The sequence below is a fragment of the Ranitomeya variabilis genome, chromosome 6, assembly GCF_051348905.1.
Source record: "Ranitomeya variabilis isolate aRanVar5 chromosome 6, aRanVar5.hap1, whole genome shotgun sequence".
Classification (NCBI taxonomy): domain Eukaryota; kingdom Metazoa; phylum Chordata; class Amphibia; order Anura; family Dendrobatidae; genus Ranitomeya; species Ranitomeya variabilis.
Genome location: NC_135237.1, coordinates 445,018,847 through 445,040,765, shown reverse-complemented (window position 1 = coordinate 445,040,765; position 21,919 = coordinate 445,018,847). Strand labels below are relative to the sequence as shown.

At 42.1% G+C, this 21,919-nt stretch overlaps 1 protein-coding gene across 1 annotated transcript in view; it reads left to right on the top strand.

The window, feature by feature from the left end:
• PRKDC (protein kinase, DNA-activated, catalytic subunit) overlaps positions 1 to 21,919 on the top strand; it is a 384,813-nt gene that overhangs the window by 294,334 nt on the left and 68,560 nt on the right. The window contains exons 66-73 of the mRNA XM_077270465.1: positions 168 to 392; positions 2,559 to 2,667; positions 3,147 to 3,258; positions 3,351 to 3,537; positions 3,713 to 3,887; positions 6,434 to 6,612; positions 13,806 to 13,986; positions 19,954 to 20,114. Of these exons, the coding sequence (XP_077126580.1) occupies positions 168 to 392; positions 2,559 to 2,667; positions 3,147 to 3,258; positions 3,351 to 3,537; positions 3,713 to 3,887; positions 6,434 to 6,612; positions 13,806 to 13,986; positions 19,954 to 20,114 (1,329 nt within the window). The remainder of the gene's footprint in view (positions 1 to 167; positions 393 to 2,558; positions 2,668 to 3,146; positions 3,259 to 3,350; positions 3,538 to 3,712; positions 3,888 to 6,433; positions 6,613 to 13,805; positions 13,987 to 19,953; positions 20,115 to 21,919) is intronic.

The following is a 21,919-nucleotide window of genomic DNA, read 5'->3' as shown; positions in this document are numbered from 1 at the left end:
CACTAACTGCTGTACCCAGTAAACTAAGTGACACTTCACTGGAATTGAGGTTCACAGCCCAGCCCTCATTCTAATAAATGTGAAGGTTGACATTCCAATTAGTAAAATGTCTTTATACTTGAAGGAAGACAGCATTTTTGTTTGACAACATTTTTTTCTCAAAAAAGGAAACGTATCTTCCTTACATGATTCGCAGTAAAGTAAAACTTCTCCTGAATGGAAAACATGACCAGTCCTTATTAACATTTATTGATGATGCCATGAAGATTCAGCACAGAAAAGTGTTAATTGAAACCTTCTACAGTCAGGAAATGAGTCTTCTATACATTTTACAAGATGATTTTGACAGAGCAAGATATTACATTACAAATGGGATTGAAATGTTCATCCAGGTAATCATGGCTACTTATGCGTATGTAAGGATGTATGTAGATATCGCTCTGTGGTTATTAAGACGTTTTCTAAATTAATTTACATTGTTTATTTTCACTTTTTAAATAAAATAATCTCCAGAGCTGAATGACCAAATGACATTTTTAATCGATAAAGTAAAATAACTGTTTTTATTCAGTTGATGCCATGAAGCGCTGATATTGGGAGGGCAACACTAAATATATCTACTACAACTCGGGTATACTACATACACTGTGGCCTCAATACAACAGAGTTTTACTTCAAATTTATGGCACATAATGTGTTGAAAAGTTTCACATTTCCGCAGAATGCAGATATGGGCAAACAAAATGGCATCTTTTGGTGTTTACATGCCGTTCCCCTAAATTGGGCTGAACTTAAATGGGGTTTGGTGATTCCCTATCATCATCTTCATGACGAGCTATGGCATGCCTTATGACACAAATCTTACTCCAGTCATTGACTGGAGTAAGATTAGTGGCGACATGCAGAACATTTTTAGGGCATCCACTTCTTAATGAATCGGGCACATTAGGACTCCACTGATGTAAACAGTGCCGGACTTGATGAATTGGGTCCTCGGTGAGTGCCTACATACTGCCTGAATGCCAAGAAGCAATGAGCTTCATATACCACAAAAATTAATATAGCCATTATTTTCGAGCCTGATTTCTTAAAATTAAAAACCACATAGATATTCTTTGCCACGTTAATAAAAGCATAAGGAGATGCGGAAGAGCAAGCACATATGATATAGGGTTCATCTGTTGTACTGACACTTTGCCTTCTACACAGGACAAAGGGGGACAATCCACAATTCCCCATCATGAGCAGTAAGTGCTAATGAGGTTTTATAGAACCTCAATGAGTACCTGTCACCAGTTTTTTTTTTTTTTTCATATTTTTGAGATAAGAAAAATTATTTTTCAAATATGCTTCAATAAAAAAAATACTTTGGGAAAGTGTTTTGCATGACATACAATACGTGCGGGCAAAAAATGCAAATTGCCAATTTCCTGCTAAAAGTCTCCACCGGACAGCTGATACAGAAGCTCGTGGCACACACTTTGTCTCTCCCCAGTAGTACTGAACATGAACTGATGTTCCTAAACAGCGCGATCTCACAAGGTATCAAAAGACCTTTGCTGTTAAGGGCAGAGTGACCTTTAGAGAATCCTTGCTCCTTTGTCGGATCCACAGTTTTACATTACTTTATTTTTTCTAATGCTCCCTTGTGCTTTACTCTGCATACCTGTCAATCTTTGAAGCACTGTTTTGCATGCCCTAAAGAGTATAATAATAATAATCTTTATTTTTATATAGCACTGACATATTCCGCAGCACTTTATGATTTCCCTCTGCAATCTTGCTGTTTAGGGGCGAGAGCTCACTTTGAAATATTTACAGTCATGCAGAGTTAAGTACAACACAATAAAACTGTGGCCCCCACAATATCATAACAATTCTCCTTCATTACTCCATTTTCTGCCCTAAGCGGTGTGATCTTGCTCGTTATCGTGAAATCAGACTTTTTAGGGCACAGAAAACAATGTTTAGAACAATTAACAAGCCCAGAGTGCATGTGCAACAGAACAGACAGATGGACCGTAGTACGTCATGCAAACATGATGCTGGCAATCTTCTGAAGAAAAATACTGATGTAAATAGGTTTTCAGATAGATACGGACTTTCAAATTTTTCAGCATCTATCTAAAATAGACACACAACAATAAATACATTAGTTAATTATTATTAGAGTGTAACAATTTGTGTTCTGTTTAATTATGGACAGGATTTGGGGACTGATACCGACACTGGTACATATTGTGACGATCAGCTGTTCTGTCTCGCACTTGGTGTGTTTCGCAATGTGCTTATTCAGGGAGTGAAAAACCAATTCCTCCTGAAAAGTTCCCATAGGACTTTCAATTCCACATGTAACCCATTTATTAAGACTTTTGTGCTTTTGCTTATATTAGCTTTACGGTCCTCTCCGTTACAAGAATCAATGAGCCTCCTAACTCAAAAAATAAATAAATATATCCTTTATTTTCCGTTCCCCGTACCAGCATATGCATTATTCATTTATATTAGGACTACGTGTGTAAAATGAGAGATCTTATATCTGTTTTATTTTTTCTTAGAACTATTCAAGTATCGACTCACTGCTATATCACAGCAGATTAACAGAATTGCAGACAGTTCAAGCTCTAACAGAGACTCAGGATTTTATCAACTTTATCAGCGTTCCTGGTATTTTATTTTGCATACTTCATCAGCAATTTGGCATTTAAAATGCTTTATACTGTATTATGTCTGTGAAAATCTTAAAGGTCCCTTTTTTCCAAATTCGAAAATTGACATTTTTCTATCAAATGTCATTAAAGGGGTTGTCTCAATAAAAAAGAACCCTTTTTGCATCACCTATTATGTTATATGTAGATCATACCGGGGTTTGTTCACTCAGGACCTTCCACGGTTTGCCATTTTTCCTTTTTGCCTTCCATCAGAGCTATATGTTGGTAATATTCCCTGATTTCTGATACAAAAACATGATATAAACTGCATTATAGCCGTACAGTGGCTTTCCTCATCCATTGACTATAACTACTTAAAAAGGTTTATCACAATTATTTTTACTGAATTTTTGTATTTAGGAAGTGCAGCATGATTAACCTTTCTTACAGCAGAAAATACAAAGTTTTAATTGTCTATCAATTAATCGCTTTCAGGTAATTTGTCATCCCTGCCCTCTCTGAGAAGGCTGATCTGTCTCTGGATGAGTCGGTATCCAGACGAGAAAATGGATCCCATGCACATCTGGGACGATGTCATTACTAACAGGTATTACAGGCATATTATTTGCTATTTGATTGTTCCCATATTACATTGTTATCAACTTTGCATTGTCCATCACTCATTCTCATTGTTTTCAGGTTCTTCTTCCTGGATAAAATCAAAGATAAACTATCAGGTCAGCCTCTGGAGGAAAGTATGGAGGTAGACAGTGTGAGTGAGGATAGTGAAGTCGTGGAAGCAGACAAGCAAGAAGATGTGAACTTTCTCATCAGAAAATGCAAATTTGTCATGAAAATGAAGATGATTGACAGTGCCCGGAAACAGGTAGAGAATTCTGAAAAGTACTGTACGGTGTGGCATTTACATGCACGGACGCTGGGTGCAGTGGGAGAGCTCTACTGGTAATCCAGTATTGTGAGCCTGCCTTATGTCTGCTCTGTTACTTCACATCACGTTGCCTTGTTTCTGAACACAAACTAACTACTTTTCTCCTCTGTAGAGCAACTTCTCAGTTGCCATGAAACTTTTGAAAGAGCTTCATCAAGAGTCGAAAAGCACCAAAGACTGGTCTATAAATTGGGTCCACAGTTATTGTCGTTACAGTCACAGCCGGAGTCAAAGCCAAAGAAGTCCTGAGAAATTACTGACTGTACTAAAAACAGTCTCTTTACTCGGTAAGAATTAGACAATAGTCATTGCCTAAAGTAGATATTGTCCTCATGTTTCTACCTTATACATGATGTACAAAACCCAAGAAAAAAACAAAATGAGCATAAACTATGTAGTAATTAAACAGTGATACTTGTCAATAACATAGGGTTCTTGGTTAACTCTATTTTGATTAAAAACTGTAAAAGCCATCCCACCGCGACAAGGTGTACCCAGTCTGGACAGTCCTATCCTGTCTCTTTCATTACATCCTTACCTTGTGTCAGCCGACCTTCATGTGAGTAAGGGCAGAGCAGGACAGGAGCCCGAGCGTTCATACACCTGGCCATGGGCTCCTGCTCGGGGAGACCTGCCCTTCCCTTGTTATATATAATTGGTCTAGAAAGTTAATAGACCTGAGTCTTTTTTCAACTTATGTAACATTGAGGTTGGCTGACACAAGTTGAGGTTCTAATACTAGAGACAGGATAGGACTTAATTGGGAACACCTTTTTGCGGTGGAATGTCTCTAACATCGTTGTTTTTTTTTTTTTTAAATCAAAATAGGATTAACCCCTTTATCCCATATGACATACTATCCCGTCGAGGTGACCTGGGACTTAATTCCCAGTGACGGGATAGTACATCATAGAGGATCGGCCTCGCTCACGGAGGGAACGCGGCCGATTGCAGCCGGGTGTCAGCTGACTATCGCAGCTGACATCTGGCACATTAACCCCCGGCACACTGCGATCAAAGATGATCCAGATGACACTGCAGTGTTCCTGCAGTATAGGGAAGCATCGCGCAGGGAGGGGGCTCCCTGCGTGCTTCCCTGAGACCCTCGGAGCAACGCGATGTGATCGCGTTGCTCCGAGGGTCTCCTACCTCCTCCTCCATGCAGGCCCGGATCCAAAATGGCTGCGGGGGGGGGGGGGGGGTGTGTCAGTGACCTGATAATTGATAGTGATGTCTCTCCCCCCGTAACACCCAAAACACCCCCCCCCCCCCCCCCCGGGGCAATGTAAAAAAAAGTAAAAAATATATATATATTTACATGTGTAAAAAAAAAAAAAAAAAAAAAAAAAAATCTTAGGTAAAGAAAAAAAATATTGTTCCAATAAATACATTTCTTTAGCTAAATAAAAAAAACAATAAAATTACACGTATCTAGTATCGCTGCGTCCGTAACGACCTGACCTATAAAACTGTCCCACTATTTAACCCCTTCAGTGAACACCGTTAAAAAAGACGCTTTATTATCATACTGCCAAACAAAAAGTGGAATAACACGTGATCAAAAAGACGGATATAAATAACCATGATACCGCTGAAAACGTCATCTTGTCCCACAAAAAACGAGCCGCCATACAAATAAATTATAATTATATAAAATAGTTTTTATCGTATAAAAGCGCCAAAACATTAAAAAATGATATAAATGAGGTATCGCTGTAATCATTCTGACCTGAAGAATAAAACTGCTCTACCAATATGGTAAATGGTGAAGCTCTGTATTGACTACTATTAAACATCAGGTTAACTTGGCAAATTCTGAAATCCTCCACATCCCCAATTATAAAAGGGTGTTCATGCTTATGCAACCACATTATTTTGGTTTTGTTATTTATTTTCCCCATCATAGTCTGTGGAGCCCCCTTTTCTTATGTTTTGCATCAGTTATACAACTAATTCATTGTAGCCATGAATTTTATTTGCCTGTAGAACAGACAAACTGAACTCTCAAATGCAGATGGGTAATTTTGACATTGAAGGAGTCATTCCCAACAAATCATGGTATTCCCCAGTAATCTTCAGATCGGGTCTTTAATAGACCAAAAATGGGGCTGAGTAGCTGTGCCCTGAATGAAGCAGAGGCCGTGTATGAGCCTACAGGAAATAGTAACGGGTCATGTTTAGAAACCCCACAGAAAGAGAATGGAGCAGAAGCCGTGTAAGCACACCCCGCTCCGCTCTGGACAGGGCTGCAAAGTTCCGTTCTTGGTCAGAGGGACGACTAGCTATCGGCAAGTTATCCGCTATATCCAGTGGATACGGGGAACTTGATTGGTGGTAATAACCCTTTAGTGCATTTTTCTTAAGCCACATACTTTTGTAATTGTAATGGTGGTTGCTATGACTTAGCGGTCATTATTATTATGGAAATTGAAGTGTTGGAATTTTTGGCCTTTTCACAGTTGTTTTGTGGGACATTAAAATGGTTAAATGAAAGCTGGCAATGTAATTGATGGGCAAATTGCCTCTTCAGAGAAAAAAAGGACTTGAACTCTATAGCGCCACCTGTTGGATGTAGCGATCCTACAAGTCACAATAAACCCTTTAACGAGTCTTGTAATATGACTTAGGATAAAAGCCAAATTTGTATCTAATTGATGATCATTCTATTAGAAATCGTTCTAGTTCTGTGTTCGGCAGTCAGTAATAGGAGACACCAGTCTGCGTACTTACCTGAGGCATTTCTTTGTTCATAGCTACATAAATCTTTTAAATATCATTGTAACCAAAATGTTTTTTGACCCTTACTGACTGAATATAGTTTGTGTTCTTACAGAGGACAGCAGCCTTGTTGATCTAAACAGATTTCCTCAGTCATTCCGATATCACAATATGTTACTGGGCGGCACTTATAAAATCATGGGTGATGCCGTCAGCAAAGAACCAGGCTGTCTGGGTGAAATTGATGAATCAAAGGCTAGAAAAGTAACTGAGCTTGCAGGATCAGCAAGTGAGGTAAGCGCCATATGTCTCACCGCTATGTATTAGTAATGTTTCACAATTATTGCCATGTTAATTTTTTTTATATCAGATATTTTTATTAAACAGTAAATATGATACATGAGAATTACTTCACTGTAAACAGTGCACCAAGGTAATTTACTTTTTAAGAAATTTTTAAACCACAAACCCAACTCCCACATCCCTTCCCCCCCAACTCCTAGAGACCTGACAAAAACCGCCCCAAGTTGCTACGTTGTACATAACCATACAGAAAAAGGAAGATGATTCGTCAACATTTCCTCCGAGTAGGCAGAAAGTCCAAGATCAGAGACAAAATCACTTAAATCACGCTGATTCGAGCCACGGATTCCACAGCTTGCTGAAAAGGTCCATCTTGTTTCTCTTGAGATAAATACTCCTCTCCAGAGCAATAATATGATCCACTTGTATCATAAAGTCCCTTCTCGATGGTGGCTCTTCCCTAATCCAGAACTTGGCAATCAACTTTCGCGCAATAAACAGCAGTCTAGCAATAGCTAGTTTATACAAATTGTCAGTTACAACCTCTTCTACATAGCCCAAAACACATACCAGAGGATCCCGTGGTAGAGCGCAATTATATGTCAACCCCACCCTATTCAGTACCACAATCCAAAAGGAGGACAACCTGGGGCACTGCCACATCATATGGAGGATATCCGCCTCTGTCTGCGAACACCTAGGGCATTCTGAATTAGGTCTCAGACCAGCTTTGAATAGCATGTTCGGAGTTCTGTAGGCCCTATGAATAACAAATAGTTGTGACAACCTCCATACTCCAAAATCGAATCCCAGCATTCATTATCAATCACCCCCAGGTCGGCCTCCCATTTCGCCCTCGCTCTAATAGGATGTCCCTCTAAGAAGGAGAATAAAAGGAATTCGTATATGCCCGAAATCGCCCCCCTCGTGCCTCCCCCCGTAAGAATAAAGTCCAACATGAGATCAACCTGAATCTCCACAGGCCCTCTCTTACATTGTGCCTGGTACGCATGTGAGATACAGCTATACTGGTACAGCTCAGAATTTGGCAGTAGAAATTCTTCCTGCAAAGCCTCAAAAGTCCTAATCCTACCCTGATATATTATTTGGTTAATCCGAGATATGCCTGCCTCCCTCCAGACATGAAATCCCGCCATCTGTCTAAACTCTGGTAGGAAGTAGTTGTTCCAAATAGGTGAGAATCTGGTGAGTTCCCTCACCCCCCTAATGACCTTCACTGTGTCCCAAACTTTATGAATAAGCCTAATAGTGCAAAATTTGGAACCCAACTCACGGAAATGCCCACCCTCCAGGCCATCACTCGGTATCCTTGACCCAATCAGTGTCCTCAGACTACAGGGTATCCGTTCCCCCCCCGACTCCACACCCCATCCCCTAAGGTGCTGACACTGTGATGCCAGGAAGTATAGCCATGGATTAGGCAGTGCCACCCCACCCTCCGTCTTAGGTCTTTGTAGAATTTCCTGTTTAAATCTAGGATTTTTCCCACCCCATATCAGCTCGCCGAACAAGGATCTAATCCTCCGAAATCTACTCCTTGGTATTCATACAGGAGAATTGTGTAGCACGTGTAGAAGCTGTGGCATCACAATCATCTTTATAAGATTTATCCTACCAATCACCGATAAGCGTAACTTTTTTCACGCCTGGACTTTAGTGCGTATCTTTCGCAAAAGTGGTGCCAAGTTCAGGTCCTCAAAACCAGTCAAAGGAAGAGCAATCTGAATCCCCAAATATTTAAATTTATCCACTGACCACAACCTAGTAGAGGAGTCACACAACTCACTATCTCCATATTCCCCATCAATCAACATCATATTGGATTTGTCCCAATTGATTCTTAGGCCCGAATAACTCCCAAATTCCTCAATAATGGCCTGCGCCCCAGCCAGGGCCCCCTCAGAGTCCTCCAGGAAAAGCAAAATGTCATCAGCGTATAACGCCACTTTTTCTTCTAAATTCCCGTACAGGAAACCTCTCACCTCCCGGGATCCTCTAATTTTGGCAGCAAGGGGCTCCACCGCCAAGGCGAAGAGCAGTGGGGACAAAGGGCAACCCTGTCTAGTGCCCCTAGACAAGGCAAAAGTTTCAGAAAGTGCGTTATTCACTCTTATTTTGGCCACTGGGGAAGAGTATAACAATCTCACCCATGAGATGAATTTAGGTCCAAACCCCAATCGTTCCAGTACTGACCACAAATACCTCCACTCCACACAGTCAAAGGCCTTATGGGCGTCCAAGGAAACCACAACTCGTTTGCCTACATTATCGGAAGGGATCTGCAAATTTAAAAACAACCTTCTCAAATTGAGTGCCGTTGACTTATTGGGCATAAAGCCTGATTGATCAGGGTGAACCAATTTGTCGATCACCCCAGTCAACCTATTCGCCAAGGCTTTTGCCAAAATCTTAATATCGGCCGTCAGCAGCGAGATAGGTCTGTAAGATTCTGGTAATTGTAGATCCTTGTCGGCTTTAGGGATAACCACCACCACAGCCTCTCTCATCGACAAAGGTAATTCCCCTCTTTCCAATGAACTATTGCAGACCCCTACCAGCTTGGCCAACAGAGTATCCTTCAAAATCTTATAAATCTCAGCTGGGATGCCGTCCGCCCCCGGAGCCTTACCCCCAGCTACTCCCGCCAGAGCAACCCCCAATTCTTCCTCCCCTATCGGTTCCTCCAGCGACTCACATTCCTCCTTACTCAACCTAGGCAGATCAATCCCCTCCAAGTATCTGGTCATTTCCTCAGACCCTTTCCCCACGCTGGAGGTATATAATTTACCGTAGAATTTTCTAAATGCTTCCAGAATTTGTTCCCCCTGAGTAACCAACATCCCATCCTCAGTTTTAATGGAGTAGACATGTGAGGAGCTCCTCTGTGCAGATGCTACTACAGAAAGTAGGTGTCCCACCTTTTCCCCCTCTGAATAGAAAGTTTCTTTTTGAAAAGCCCTCGACCTCTCTGCCTTTTTCAGGTGTAACTGATTAACCTCCTGCTGAGCTACCTTCATACGGTTCCGGGACTCCTTAGTATTATGGTCCCCCAACGCCGCCTCAGCTGCCTTCAGTTCTTTCAAAACCGCTTGATCCTGTGCTCTAGTCCTCGTTTTATGTCTGGAAATGTCCCGAAACAGAATACCCCTTAAATACGCCTTCATAGTGTCCCATACTACATGACTTTCTGCGCTCCCTTCATTAATCTTAAAAAAATTCCTCTATCTCCACTCCCACCCTCTCCATATCCAAAAGTTGCATCCAAGAAGGGTGAAACTTCCAACCCGTCCTCCCAAATCCAACCTGACCTGATAACTTCAAAGAGACCTGAACTGGGCTATGATCTGATAAAATCCTAGGACTATATTCCACCCCACTTAATAATTCGTTCATCCCATCATTACCCAAGGCTACATTGATTCGTGACATAGAGCCATACGTATTTGAATAGCAGGAGTAAGAATATGTATTGACATTACGTACCCTCCATAAGTCAATCCAACCTATTTCTCTAAGATAATTTCCAAAAGGAGTGCTGTTGCCATCCCTGCGCAACGAGGCGTGATTACTCTTGTCCCAGTGATCATCTGCTATATTGTTCACATCCCCCACCACCAGAAGGGGAACTCCATCCCACCCTCTCATAGACTCCAATATTTCCTGAAGTTTCTTACCCGAATACGGCGGGGAACATACAATGAAACAATACAAATCAAACGGTTTAAGATTTTACACACTAAAAGAACATACTGACCATCCTTATCAATTTTTACCTCTATTTCCTCAAATGGAGTATTTGTATGAATTAAAACTGACACCCCCCTTGCATAGTTGGAGAACGTCGAGTGATACGCCTTGCTCACCCATCGCTTCTGTAACATATCAACTTTTTCCTCCACTAAGTGGGTTTCTTGCAGGCAAATCACCGAGGGCCTCTGTTTCAGCAAATACTGGAATATTGCCGCCCGTTTAGTAGCGTCCGCCAACCTCCTAACATTCCAACTTACAATTTTAACGTCCCCTCCCATTTCCTAAAGAAAGACAACATATACGAACAGTCTCCCCCAGGTCTCCACCAATACCCCCCTCCCCCCCCCTCCCCTCCCCCAAACCAGACCAACCTCCCTCATCTGAAACTCAACAAAATTCAGATATAACAAACTTTCTTTCTCTATATGAGAACTGAGAGCGCTTAGAACAATCTAGAACAAAGCCTTTTACCATCCCTCTCTCCCCCTCCCACCGCGACCAATATGAACTATTCATTGCGCCGCCGAACACAATGTTTTAACTTTGGGGAGCATTTTGTCAGAAAATACAAGGCGCGCTCAAAGGCCAGAAAGAGGCACCACCAGTGAATTCACGGATCTTCAGAATTAGACTCAGCGGTTCCGGTCCGTGCCAATTTTCTTGGCATTAGTATCCAGCCAATGCATAGCCTCCTCCGGACCTTGAAAAAAGTGAACACGATCCAGCGCCACCACCCTGAGCTTAGCCGGGTAGAGCATTGAATATTTTAGGTCCAGTTCTCGAAGCCGTCGCTTGACTTCACCAAACTTCATTCTAAGTTTTTGCACCGATGTCGAGTAGTCCGGATATATGGAGATCCGGTTTCCGTCTATGCTTAAGCCGTCACTGATCCTGGCCTTCCATAATAGGGTTTCCCGATCCCGATAGTCCAAGATTTTTGCCAATATAGCTCGGGGGGGGGGGGGGGGGGGGAGAACCAGGTGGCAGGGGCCGGCTGGGGACTCTATGAGCCCTCTCCACCGAAAAGTGATTTGTGAGGTCTTTGCCTCCCACCGAGTTCTTAAGCCATGCCTCAATATATTCAGTAGGGTTATTCCCCTCCACCTTCTCCGGCACCCCAATTAGTCTCAAATTATTCCTGCGGGAACGGTTTTCCAAGTCATCTGTTTTAAACTCCAACTCTGCAATACGTTGGATATATTTCTTTTCTCTTTTTAACAGTTCGTTAGTCTGATCCTCCACACTGCCCACACATTCCTCCACCACCTCCACTCTCCTTTCCACCTTGCGCATAGCAGAGTTAAGGGACTTCATTTCAACTTTTAAATCATCCACCCTTATGTTCAGCGCAGCCAGGGCAGATTTGCAGTGTATAACAACAGAAAAAATATCCTGCAGTGTTGGTTCCCCCATGTTCGGGTGTTGCGCATCAGAATCATCAGTCAGCACTGGGCTAGCAGCAGGATTCACATTATCAGTGCTGTGCACTCCCTGAGGTCCGCCTGGGGAAAGCTGTTTCTCCTCCATACTGGGGATATGCTCCCCTCCTCTCCTCTGCCTTTGCGGGGTCTCCCCTTCTCCAATCCCCTCAGACTCCAGCAGCAGGGCACCCCCCTCCTCAGTATGGGCAAACCGCTCCAGCCGAGCGATTACCTCCAGCCTTCGGCGGTATGCAGCGCTGGCTTTAGCCGCCTCCTCCTCAGCCACGGCGCCATCTTGGATTTTCACGCCTGCCACCGGCGCTGACTGTTTTCGACGCGGCATCGCCGCTCCTCTCCGCCCGCTGCCTCCGGTGTTCTCCTCCTTCCGCAGGGGTCTAGCGATGTCCCCCTGCCCAGTATCGGCGTTCGGCGGCGCCTCCAAGGATAAGTTACAGGAGCGGTGCGGGGAGAGAGAGCCGCCACGCGTCCTCTCACATCGCTCGCTAGGCCACGCCCCGCCATGTTAATTTTACATAAAAATAATAAAGCCTGCTAATTATTTATCCAGGCTTGTGATTAAATAGGGACTGTATGTTTCTAAAATCTTTTTATTGAACAGCTCAATAACAACTGCGCAGAGCATTTGATAATTATTATTATTAATTTATTTAGCACCATTAATTCCATGGTGCTGTACATGAGGGGTTACATACAGAGTTATATATATAATTTACAGTAAATGAATTTACAATGACAGACTGGTACAGAGGGAAGAGGATAATGCATGAGAACAGCAATATTGGCCTCACAACAGGTACATGACCACTAATTGTCATTCTATAATTCCTAAACCAAGCAGATCACAACTTCCCCTCAAACCTAGTATTAAAAAAGTAAAACCTAACAAGACCCTTAACAAGGCCTATAATAGAAAAGTCCCATTTTAAAATGGTTCCATCTTCTGTATGCAAACACATTGGCAGACCCTTCTCACATTACCAGACTTTGTTGGAAAAAAAAGCAGTCAATCAAACCATTTCCTCTATATTACTTTTCACCTTCTTTTTTATTTTCTATGTCAATAATTTGTTCACATGACATACAGAGCTTATGCTGTGATTATACCCCAGCGTATCCCTCTCGTAGTCTGACACGTATACCACTGTATAGGTGTGCAAGAGGATAACTCATTACTCCTGTTGTTAAAAAAAAAAAAACATTATCTGCACGATATACTATTTTTTTCTATAGTATAACTATACAAAATTTATATGGATATATTCTGCTATAAACATGCATGCTTGGTAGAGCTTGCATATTTGTAATTTTTTTTCTATTAATTTCTTAATGCTCTAAACATTACAAAGGTTTATTACGGGGTATTTATTTGGTCACACAGTTGTTCAAAGCTGCTGCTATAGCTGAATGTGGGCTAAAATCTGCATTACAGTGTGTCTGTAAAGTCATGGTGCACTTTTAACCAGTCACTGGAAAGCAACAAAAGACGATAGAAATGTGAAATCTGCTCCAAATAAAAGAAAAATTCTCCCAGTTTCATACATATTCAGCGCAGTTCGATGTGGGTTCCATTTGTTGCCCTACACACATCCAAACGATAGTGAATTTCTTGCCACACACGGGTAAGGACGTCTGGTGTAACAGAGTGAATAACGTCTGTGATTCTCTGTTTTAAGTGATTAATGTCGTTGATACATTCAATGTACACATGTTGCTTCACATAACCCCAAAAGTAAAAGATTAAGGATCGTGGTGGCCATTGCTTGACAGAACCCCTGCCTATCCACCACCGGAGGAATGTTCTATTTGTTTTTAGTTTGTTTTTTTCTTTGTTCTTTTTTTCTTTATTTTTTTAAATGCATTTCCTGCTGTAAGTAGTTTTACTTTTAAAAGATAGACAAGTGCTATGACTCGGTATAGAATAATTTTTGTGCTGTTGATTTTTATTACCCGATTATTCCAACTTTATCATAGGTTGCTGCTGGACTGTATAGGAAGTGTCTTGGTTTCTTGAATTCTGCGGTGAGAAAAGCTGAAGAAGAAACACAGTCTCATTCTGAAGACTGGACTGGTAACAAAGGAGTCATCAAAGCTTATATGACGTTGGTGGATTTCTGTGACATCCATCTTAGGAAACTAGAGGAAGGCTCAGCAGGTACCGGTGTTCTTCGGGATGTAATTGAATTTTGTGATATGTGATAGGTACATCCAGCTCTAAAGATGTTGCTTCATTTCCTCCTCAAATTGCTCTTGTTTATTAGATGAATGTTAATTGAACCCACAGATTTCCATGATACAGGCATTTATTGTGTATGGCATCTACCTAAGTGCCAAATGTCCGTGGATGATGCTCACCAGTTTTGTTTTTACAGTCGGTTCTGGTAGCTGCTTATTGCAATCTTCCTATGAGATCACATATATGCTTGAGCAAGCCAAGCATTTGCATTGTTGATGGGCATTTCGGAGGAATAGCGGTCACCAAATAAGCATTTAGCTAGGTGTATTGTCATTTTTAGTTTCTCGCTGGAATATGCAATGCGATCAAGCAAAGGTAGATTGTGGTCATTGTCATGTGTTGAAGCTGAGACAGAGAGATTTACTAACAAAAATGTGCCTAAATTATAGTGCAGATTGCTTTCTCTAAAAAAGTGAAATACATGTTTAATGGCCTGAGATCAGAGCTGAATTCTTACATCTCACACACTGAGAAACCTAAACTACTGTGGGGTGTTTTTTTTAAGTTCTGTGTTTGCATGCTTGTGATTGGTCAGTTCATATTGGGAAAAGAAGTACACGCCCCCAGTAAAAACTATCGGGAAACACCCATCTGGACTTTAAAGTTAACTCATTATGTGTTAAAGGGAAACTGTCAGCAGGTTTTTGCTATGTAATCTGAAAACCCCAGGAGATCGATGCTGTAACACAGAATTCAAGGATGTGTCACTTGTCACAAGTGCGTTCTGTTGTTTACTAATGGTGAATGATTTATCACTAAGAAATTAACATTGCTGGACTACATGCGTTTGGCAATGCTCCTTCCCCCTATTATAAGCAGCTCACGGTCTATGGACTTTGTATATGGGGTCATTCCATGTCAAGTGGACCAGTGGTCCCCACTCGACCTTCTCCGATTTTGCTGAAAATTTATAAGGATGTACATGTATGTTTGAAAAGAGGTTCTGTAAATTTTTAGGGCCAGATCTCAAATACTTTGGGCACTGTTGACCTTTCACTGGAGGTTCCACCAAGCCTGCGGCTTCAGCTAAGAGGATTTTGCAAACTTTGGCACATAGCCATTAGAGTTCTATACTGGCTATAATGCTGAAATTTGGCATACTAGCTCAACTTTTGCTGTTAAACACGATAAAATTATTACCGGCTATGACAAAACAATATCTCGGTCTCAATTTTGTGTCAAAGTAGCTTGAAAAACGCGTCGCATATAATTTATGCCAAACTTTGCCCATATATAACTCAAGACCAAAAATCAATAGTAACTGGTGCTTTGCCCTGTACACCAAACATCTACATGACTTTGCATTGCTGCAATATCACGGTCAAAGCATATGTATTTGTGGAAATATTCACACCCACATATGATGAAAAACTTAAAAAAAACATTTTACCTATTTTTAGGTCAAATTTCTCAAAAAGGGTACCCCTAAAATATATTAATTCTGATATTATTAGAAAGAGCACATTTTTCTCTACAAGGATCACTGTTTTTTTTTTTGGAGTCTCTCAGTTTAAGAAATGAAAAATGCCACTGAACATGGTGTTATTTATTAATACGCAATGAATGGTAACTGCACTATTCAAACCCTTGCGTTGGTCCATGGTGGTTATACCACAACCAATTCCCTAAGAATTGGTATTATTATCCTATTAAGAATTGTAATAATGCTGTCTTTCGAGAATTGGCAGCCCCATCGCCTAGGAGCCATGGCCGATAGCCGTGCAAGGCGAGCCTCGGGCGGTCTCTTTATCGCAGGTTCCGAAGCCTGAGGGTGGGTGTCTTTGCCTAGGATCCCAAGCCTAATATTGGGTATCTTTTGTTGGTTCCCAAGCCATAATGTTCAGTCTAAGTCGTCTGGAATTGTTGCTGAATTTGCAACATAATCGGTTCAGAGAAGCTGTATTGTCGGCCCATTGCTGTTGCAGCTAGTGCTGGAATTATTGCAATGATTGACTGCTCGGGAATCCAGCATGTATCATTTCTCACAGGTCAGTGAAAGAAGCTAGCTGGTCCATGAGGATGCATAAAATTTATTAATGCATCATGCTCGTCGACTGAAATTTCAGAAATATTTCCAATCCACCAGTTCCTATCGTAAATGCAGGCAATGTATTGCCCTAGCTGGAGGTTTGCAATTGGCACAAAAGGCATTTCTGATCTGACAGATCTATCTACATGAGCAATGAAAGGTCATTTGACACCCTTGAAATGCGAATCTTTTTGTCATCAATTGGCACAAACTGGTGATTTTCTCTTGTTCCAGCAATTGTATGTCCATCTTTAAACCTTTCCTCTTGAACTACCCGTATTTCGTCAATTTTTTCTTTTGGAACAAAAAAAAAACTTGATTCCATACAGTTGCTCGTTGCAAAAGTTGAATAAATCCACCGGGGTCAGTATTTGGTTTTCAGTTGGGCGTTAAAGACTGGCACGAGCTGCCAACCTCTTTGCTGTCCCTCCAATCCCATCACAGGGCGACTTTCCATGACTGGTACCAAAAAAATTCCATTCAGCGCTGATATTGAAATCAGCATTGTGGTGGCACAAGTTGCAGCATGCCCAATCAATGATGACTACAAAGAGCTCATATGCAAAATGGTCTGTGGAATTGAATCCAAGGACTGTATGCTTGGCTGTTGTGATAAATGCCCAGGTCCTGAAGTTTTAAAAGAATTTCTAGTCAATGTGTTTGTCAACAGTGACCCTGAAGATATTATTGAGTTCAAACAGTGGATTCACACTGATCAAGACACGCTTGATACCAAACAACTGACTGTAGAAGATTTCATTGAAGAATTGGTTTTGAAAATTTCTAAACTTTGTAGCCATCACTACATCGCCAAGCATCAAAGTTGCTATCTGAAATCGTTGAAGGAAAATCTGAGACCTGGAGAGCTTGTGATCCTTATGGACTTTGCTGAAAATTACTCATTTATTGTTCAAGATGCCATTCAAGGTTTCCACTGGGAAAATAGTCAAGCTACAGTACACCCATTTGTAATTTCCTTCAAGGAGTTAAATGGTGAAGCTGCGCAGAACATCATGTGCATAATCAGTGATTGCTCATGACATGACACAGTTGCAGTCCACACTTTCTTAACACTCAAGAGTCTCATCTATGGGATTCGTCATATCCACTACTTCAGCAATGGATCTGCAGCCCAGTACAAAAATTTCAAAAATGTTCTCAACTTGTGCCACCACAATGCTGATTTCAATATCAGCGGTGAATGGAATTTTTTTTGGTACCAGTCATGGAAAGTCGCCCTGTGATGGGATTGGAGGGACAGCAAAGAGGTTGGCAGCTCGTGCCAGTCTTCAACGCCCAACTGAAAACCAAATACTGACCCCGTTGGATTTATTCAACTTTTGCAACGAGCAACTGCATGGAACCAAGTTTTTTTTTTTGTTCCAAAAGAAAAAATTGACGAAATACAGGTAGTTCAAGAGGAAAGGTTCAAAGATGGACATACAATTGCTGGAACAAGAGAAAATCACCAGTTTGTGCCAATTGATGACAAAAAGATTCGCATTTCAAGGGTGTCAAATGACCCATCATCTTTCATTGCCCATGTAGATAGATCTGTCAGATCAGAAATGCCTTTTGTGCCAATTGCAAACCTCCAGCTAGGGCAATACATTGCCTGCATTTACGATAGGAACTGGTGGATTGGAAATATTTCTGAAATTTCAGTCGACGAGCATGATGCATTAATAAATGTTATGCATCCTCATGGACCAGCTAGCTTCTTTCACTGGCCTGTGAGAAATGATACATGCTGGATTCCCGAGCAGTCAATCAGTGCAATAATTCCAGCACCAGCTGCAAAAGCAATGGGCCGACAATACAGCTTCTCTGAACCGATTATGTTGCAAATTCAGCAACAATTCCAGACGACTTAGACTGAACATTATGGCTTGGGAACCAACAAAAGATACCCAATATTAGGCTTGGGATCCTAGGCAAAGACACCCACCCTCAGGCTTCGGAACCTGCGATAAAGAGACCGCCCGAGGCTCGCCTTGCACGGCTATCGGCCATGGCTCCTAGGCGATGGGGCTGCCAATTCTCGAAAGACAGCATTATTACAATTCTTAATAGGATAATAATACCAATTCTTAGGGAATTGGTTGTGGTATAACCACCATGGACCAACGCAAGGGTTTGAATAGTGCAGTTACCATTCATTGCGTATTAATAAATAACACCATGTTCAGTGGCATTTTTCATTTCTTAAACTGAGAGACTCCAAAAAAAACCCCAATGATCCTTGTAGAGAAAAATGTGCTCTTTCTAATGATATCAGAATTAATATATTTTAGGGGTACCCTTTTTGAGAAATTTGACCTAAAAATAGGTAAAATTTGGTTTTTTTAAGTTTTTCATCATATGTGGGTGTGAATATTTCCACAAATACATATGCTTTGACCGTGATATTGCAGCAATGCAAAGTCATGTAGATGTTTGGTGTACAGGGCAAAGCACCAGTTACTATTGGTTTTTGGGCTTGAGTTATATATGGGCAAAGTTTGGCATAAATTTTATGCGACGCGTTTTTCAAGCTACTTTGACACAAAATTGCGGCCGAAATATTGTTTTGTCATAGCCGGTAATAATTTTATCGTATTTAGCAGCAAAAGTTGAGCTAGTATGCCAAATTTCAGCATCATAGCCAGTATAGAACTCTAATGGCTATGTGCCAAAGTTTGCAAAATCCTCTTAGCTGAAGCCGCAGGCTTGGTGGAACCTCCAGTGAAAGGTCAACAGTGCCCAAAGTATTTGAGATCTGGCCCTAAAAATTTACAGAACCTCTTTTCAAACATACATGTACATCCTTATAAATTTTCAGCAAAATCGGAGAAGGTCGAGTGGGGACGATTTTTAAAACTGGTCCACTTGATGTGGAATGACCCTATGGAGAGCTGGGTTAGCTTCCTCAGCTCTGCTTCTTTCTAAATCTAAAAGCTTTGTTTGTATCAGAATTGCTGTACCCATTAATCTAAGTGATACATCATTGGATTCAGCTTCTCTTTACCTACATTATGCTGCTCTCAGATGAGGTAGCAAACATCTGCTGGCAGATTCCCTTTAAATACTTAGATGGCTAATATCTCCACAAAGGACAGGCGAAATTAAAAAGAAAAACAAAAAATGTTTTACTCCGCTCTACAGCCACTATTACATTGCTTGAACATGAAAAGCAGGTAACACTCTGTGCCAGGCACACTGTCCTTTCATGTATGGGTTCTGCACGCTTTACCAGTACAGCTTTAACCACACATGCTCAATATATACTTTTGGCATTTGCCTATTATACATATTTGGACATTATTATCTACTGATGAAGGTTCCAATCTTAGTATATAATCAGTTGATGCAAGAAAAGTCAAATGCTGTGGGTTGAACTCTCAAAATTATGCAGCCATTAGGCAAGCACAGGTAGGGGTGATTTGGCCACATTGATAGCTAGACTGTGTATTTTTTAAAACCAGCAAAGTCCAGCTGTCACTGCTGAGGCAAAATTTGCCACTTGTAGCTGAGCCAATGGCCGCATATGTGCTTGGCATCCAGTGTACCAGGCAAGCATGACGCGCGTTCTCACTGTGGCCAAAGGTTGCTGATCCCTGGTTGACTGGGAGAAAGAATAAAACTAATGCTGTACCCTATGCAATTTACTTTATCAATTGTTCCTGTCTTAATTGCGACTTTACTAGTGTAATAACTACTGCGCACTTTTAGGTAGTTTTCATATGAGCCAAAAACTGTCCTACACTTTTCAAGCAGAAATGTTCAGTCATAGCACTCATAGACGTAGACAGCAGGGTATATTCTGCCAACATATAAACATGCTACAAATTCATTTTCTACATTATTTTCTCTGATAGTGTTAAATGCCCAAGACTGGAAACCATTCCCTGAAATCATAGTGGATAAAATGATTAAGGCATTAAAACTGGAGTGTAAAGAAGCTCAATTAAGGTTTCCAAGGCTACTTCAGATTATTGAATTGTATCCCGATGAAACCTTGGACTTGATGACCAGAGAGGTGAGCCAAAAACCACCAACAGCTGAACTGACATGAAATGCAAAGTAGTTTGTAGATATATAGTTGAATATCTAGTGTGAAGAATATTGGAGATATAATTTCATGCCAATCGTTTGTATCCTTTGTGGCATGGGATTATAAGACCACTCTCACACCTTGAGTCAGCTCAGAGCAGAACAAAAGCCTTGCTGTGATGTGGATACTATGTGGTCTAAAATGCTTTGTTGAGTTAGCTATGATTCCATAAGAAGTTATGGAGATACTATACATCCTAGCCGTACATCGTGTATATTTCCGGGATCCCCAGAACATGGTGAATGTCCAGCTGGGTCTCAAACCATTCTAGCACCGAGGGGTATCAAGATACATAGAACATTCAGTAGAAACCAGATAGCAAAGCTGTGTTTGGTCTTCATGCGTAGCAAGGGCCCAGCTGGATCCGATGGCACCAAAACTGCCTCCCTATGACTGTCTATTAACCCCTTCCCGACCTTTGACGCACCATATGCGTCATGAAAACCTGTGCCAATCCGACCTGTGACGCAGCATATGCGTCATGGTCGAATCGCGTCCCTGCAGGCCGGGTGAAAGGGTTAACTCCAATTTCACCCGACCTGCAGGGACAGGGGGAGTGGTGCTACATCCTAGGGGGGGTGGCTTCACCCTCCCGTGGCTACGATCGCTCTGATTGGCTGTTGAAAGTGAAACAGCCAATCAGAGCAATCTGTAATAATTCACCTATGAAAATTGGTGAAATATTACAATCCAGCCATGGCCGATGCTGCAATAGCATCGGCCATGGCTGGAGACCTCGATCTGGCCCCCACACCGATTGGCGGCGGCGATCTGCAGCCGCCGTCAGTGTTCCCTACCCCTCCGTCCTGTCCTAAGCGCCTTGCTCTCCCCCCCCGTCCTCCCCTCTGGGCCCCCCCCCCCCCCCCCCCCCCCGCTGTCCGATCGCACCCCCCCATAACTTACCTAGTCCCGGTGTCCCTCCCGGTGTCCTCCGTCTTCTCGCATGGGCGCCGCCATCTTGGAAAATGGCGGGCGCATGCGCAGTGCGCCCGCCGAATCGGCCGGCAGATTTGTTCCCTGTTCATTTAGATCGCTGTGATAGGTTCTATCACAGCGATCAAAATAAAAAAAAAATAGTAAATAAACCCCCCACTTTATCACCCCCATAGGTAGGGACAGTAATAAAATACAGAAATTATATTTATTTTTGTTTTTCCATTAGGGTTAGGGGTAGGGTTAGGGTGGCACTTAGGGTTAGGGTGGCACTTAGGGTTAGGGTGGCACTTAGGGTTAGGGTGGCACTTAGGGTTAGGGTGGCACTTAGGGTTAGGGTGGCACTTAGGGTTAGGGTGGCACTTAGGGTTAGGGTGGCACTTAGGGTTAGGGTGGCACTTCGGGTTAGGGTTGCGGTTAGGGATAGGGTTGCACTTAGGGTTGCACTTAGGGTTAGGGTTGCACTTAGGGATAGGGTTGCACTTAGGGTTGCACATAGGGCTAGGGTTGCACTTAGGGCTAGGGTTGCACTTAGGGCTAGGGTTGCACTTAGGGCTAGGGTTGGAATTAGGGCTAGGGTTGGAATTAGGGTTAGATTTAGGCTATGTGCACACGGTGCGGATTTGGCTGCGGATCCGCAGAGGATTGGTCGCTGCGGATTGGTAGCAGTTTTCCATCACGTTTACAGTACCACGTAAACCTATGGAAAACCAAATCCGCTGTGCCCATGGTGCGGAAAATACAGCGCAGAAACGCTACGTTGTATTTTCCGCAGCATGTCAATTCTTTGTGCGGAT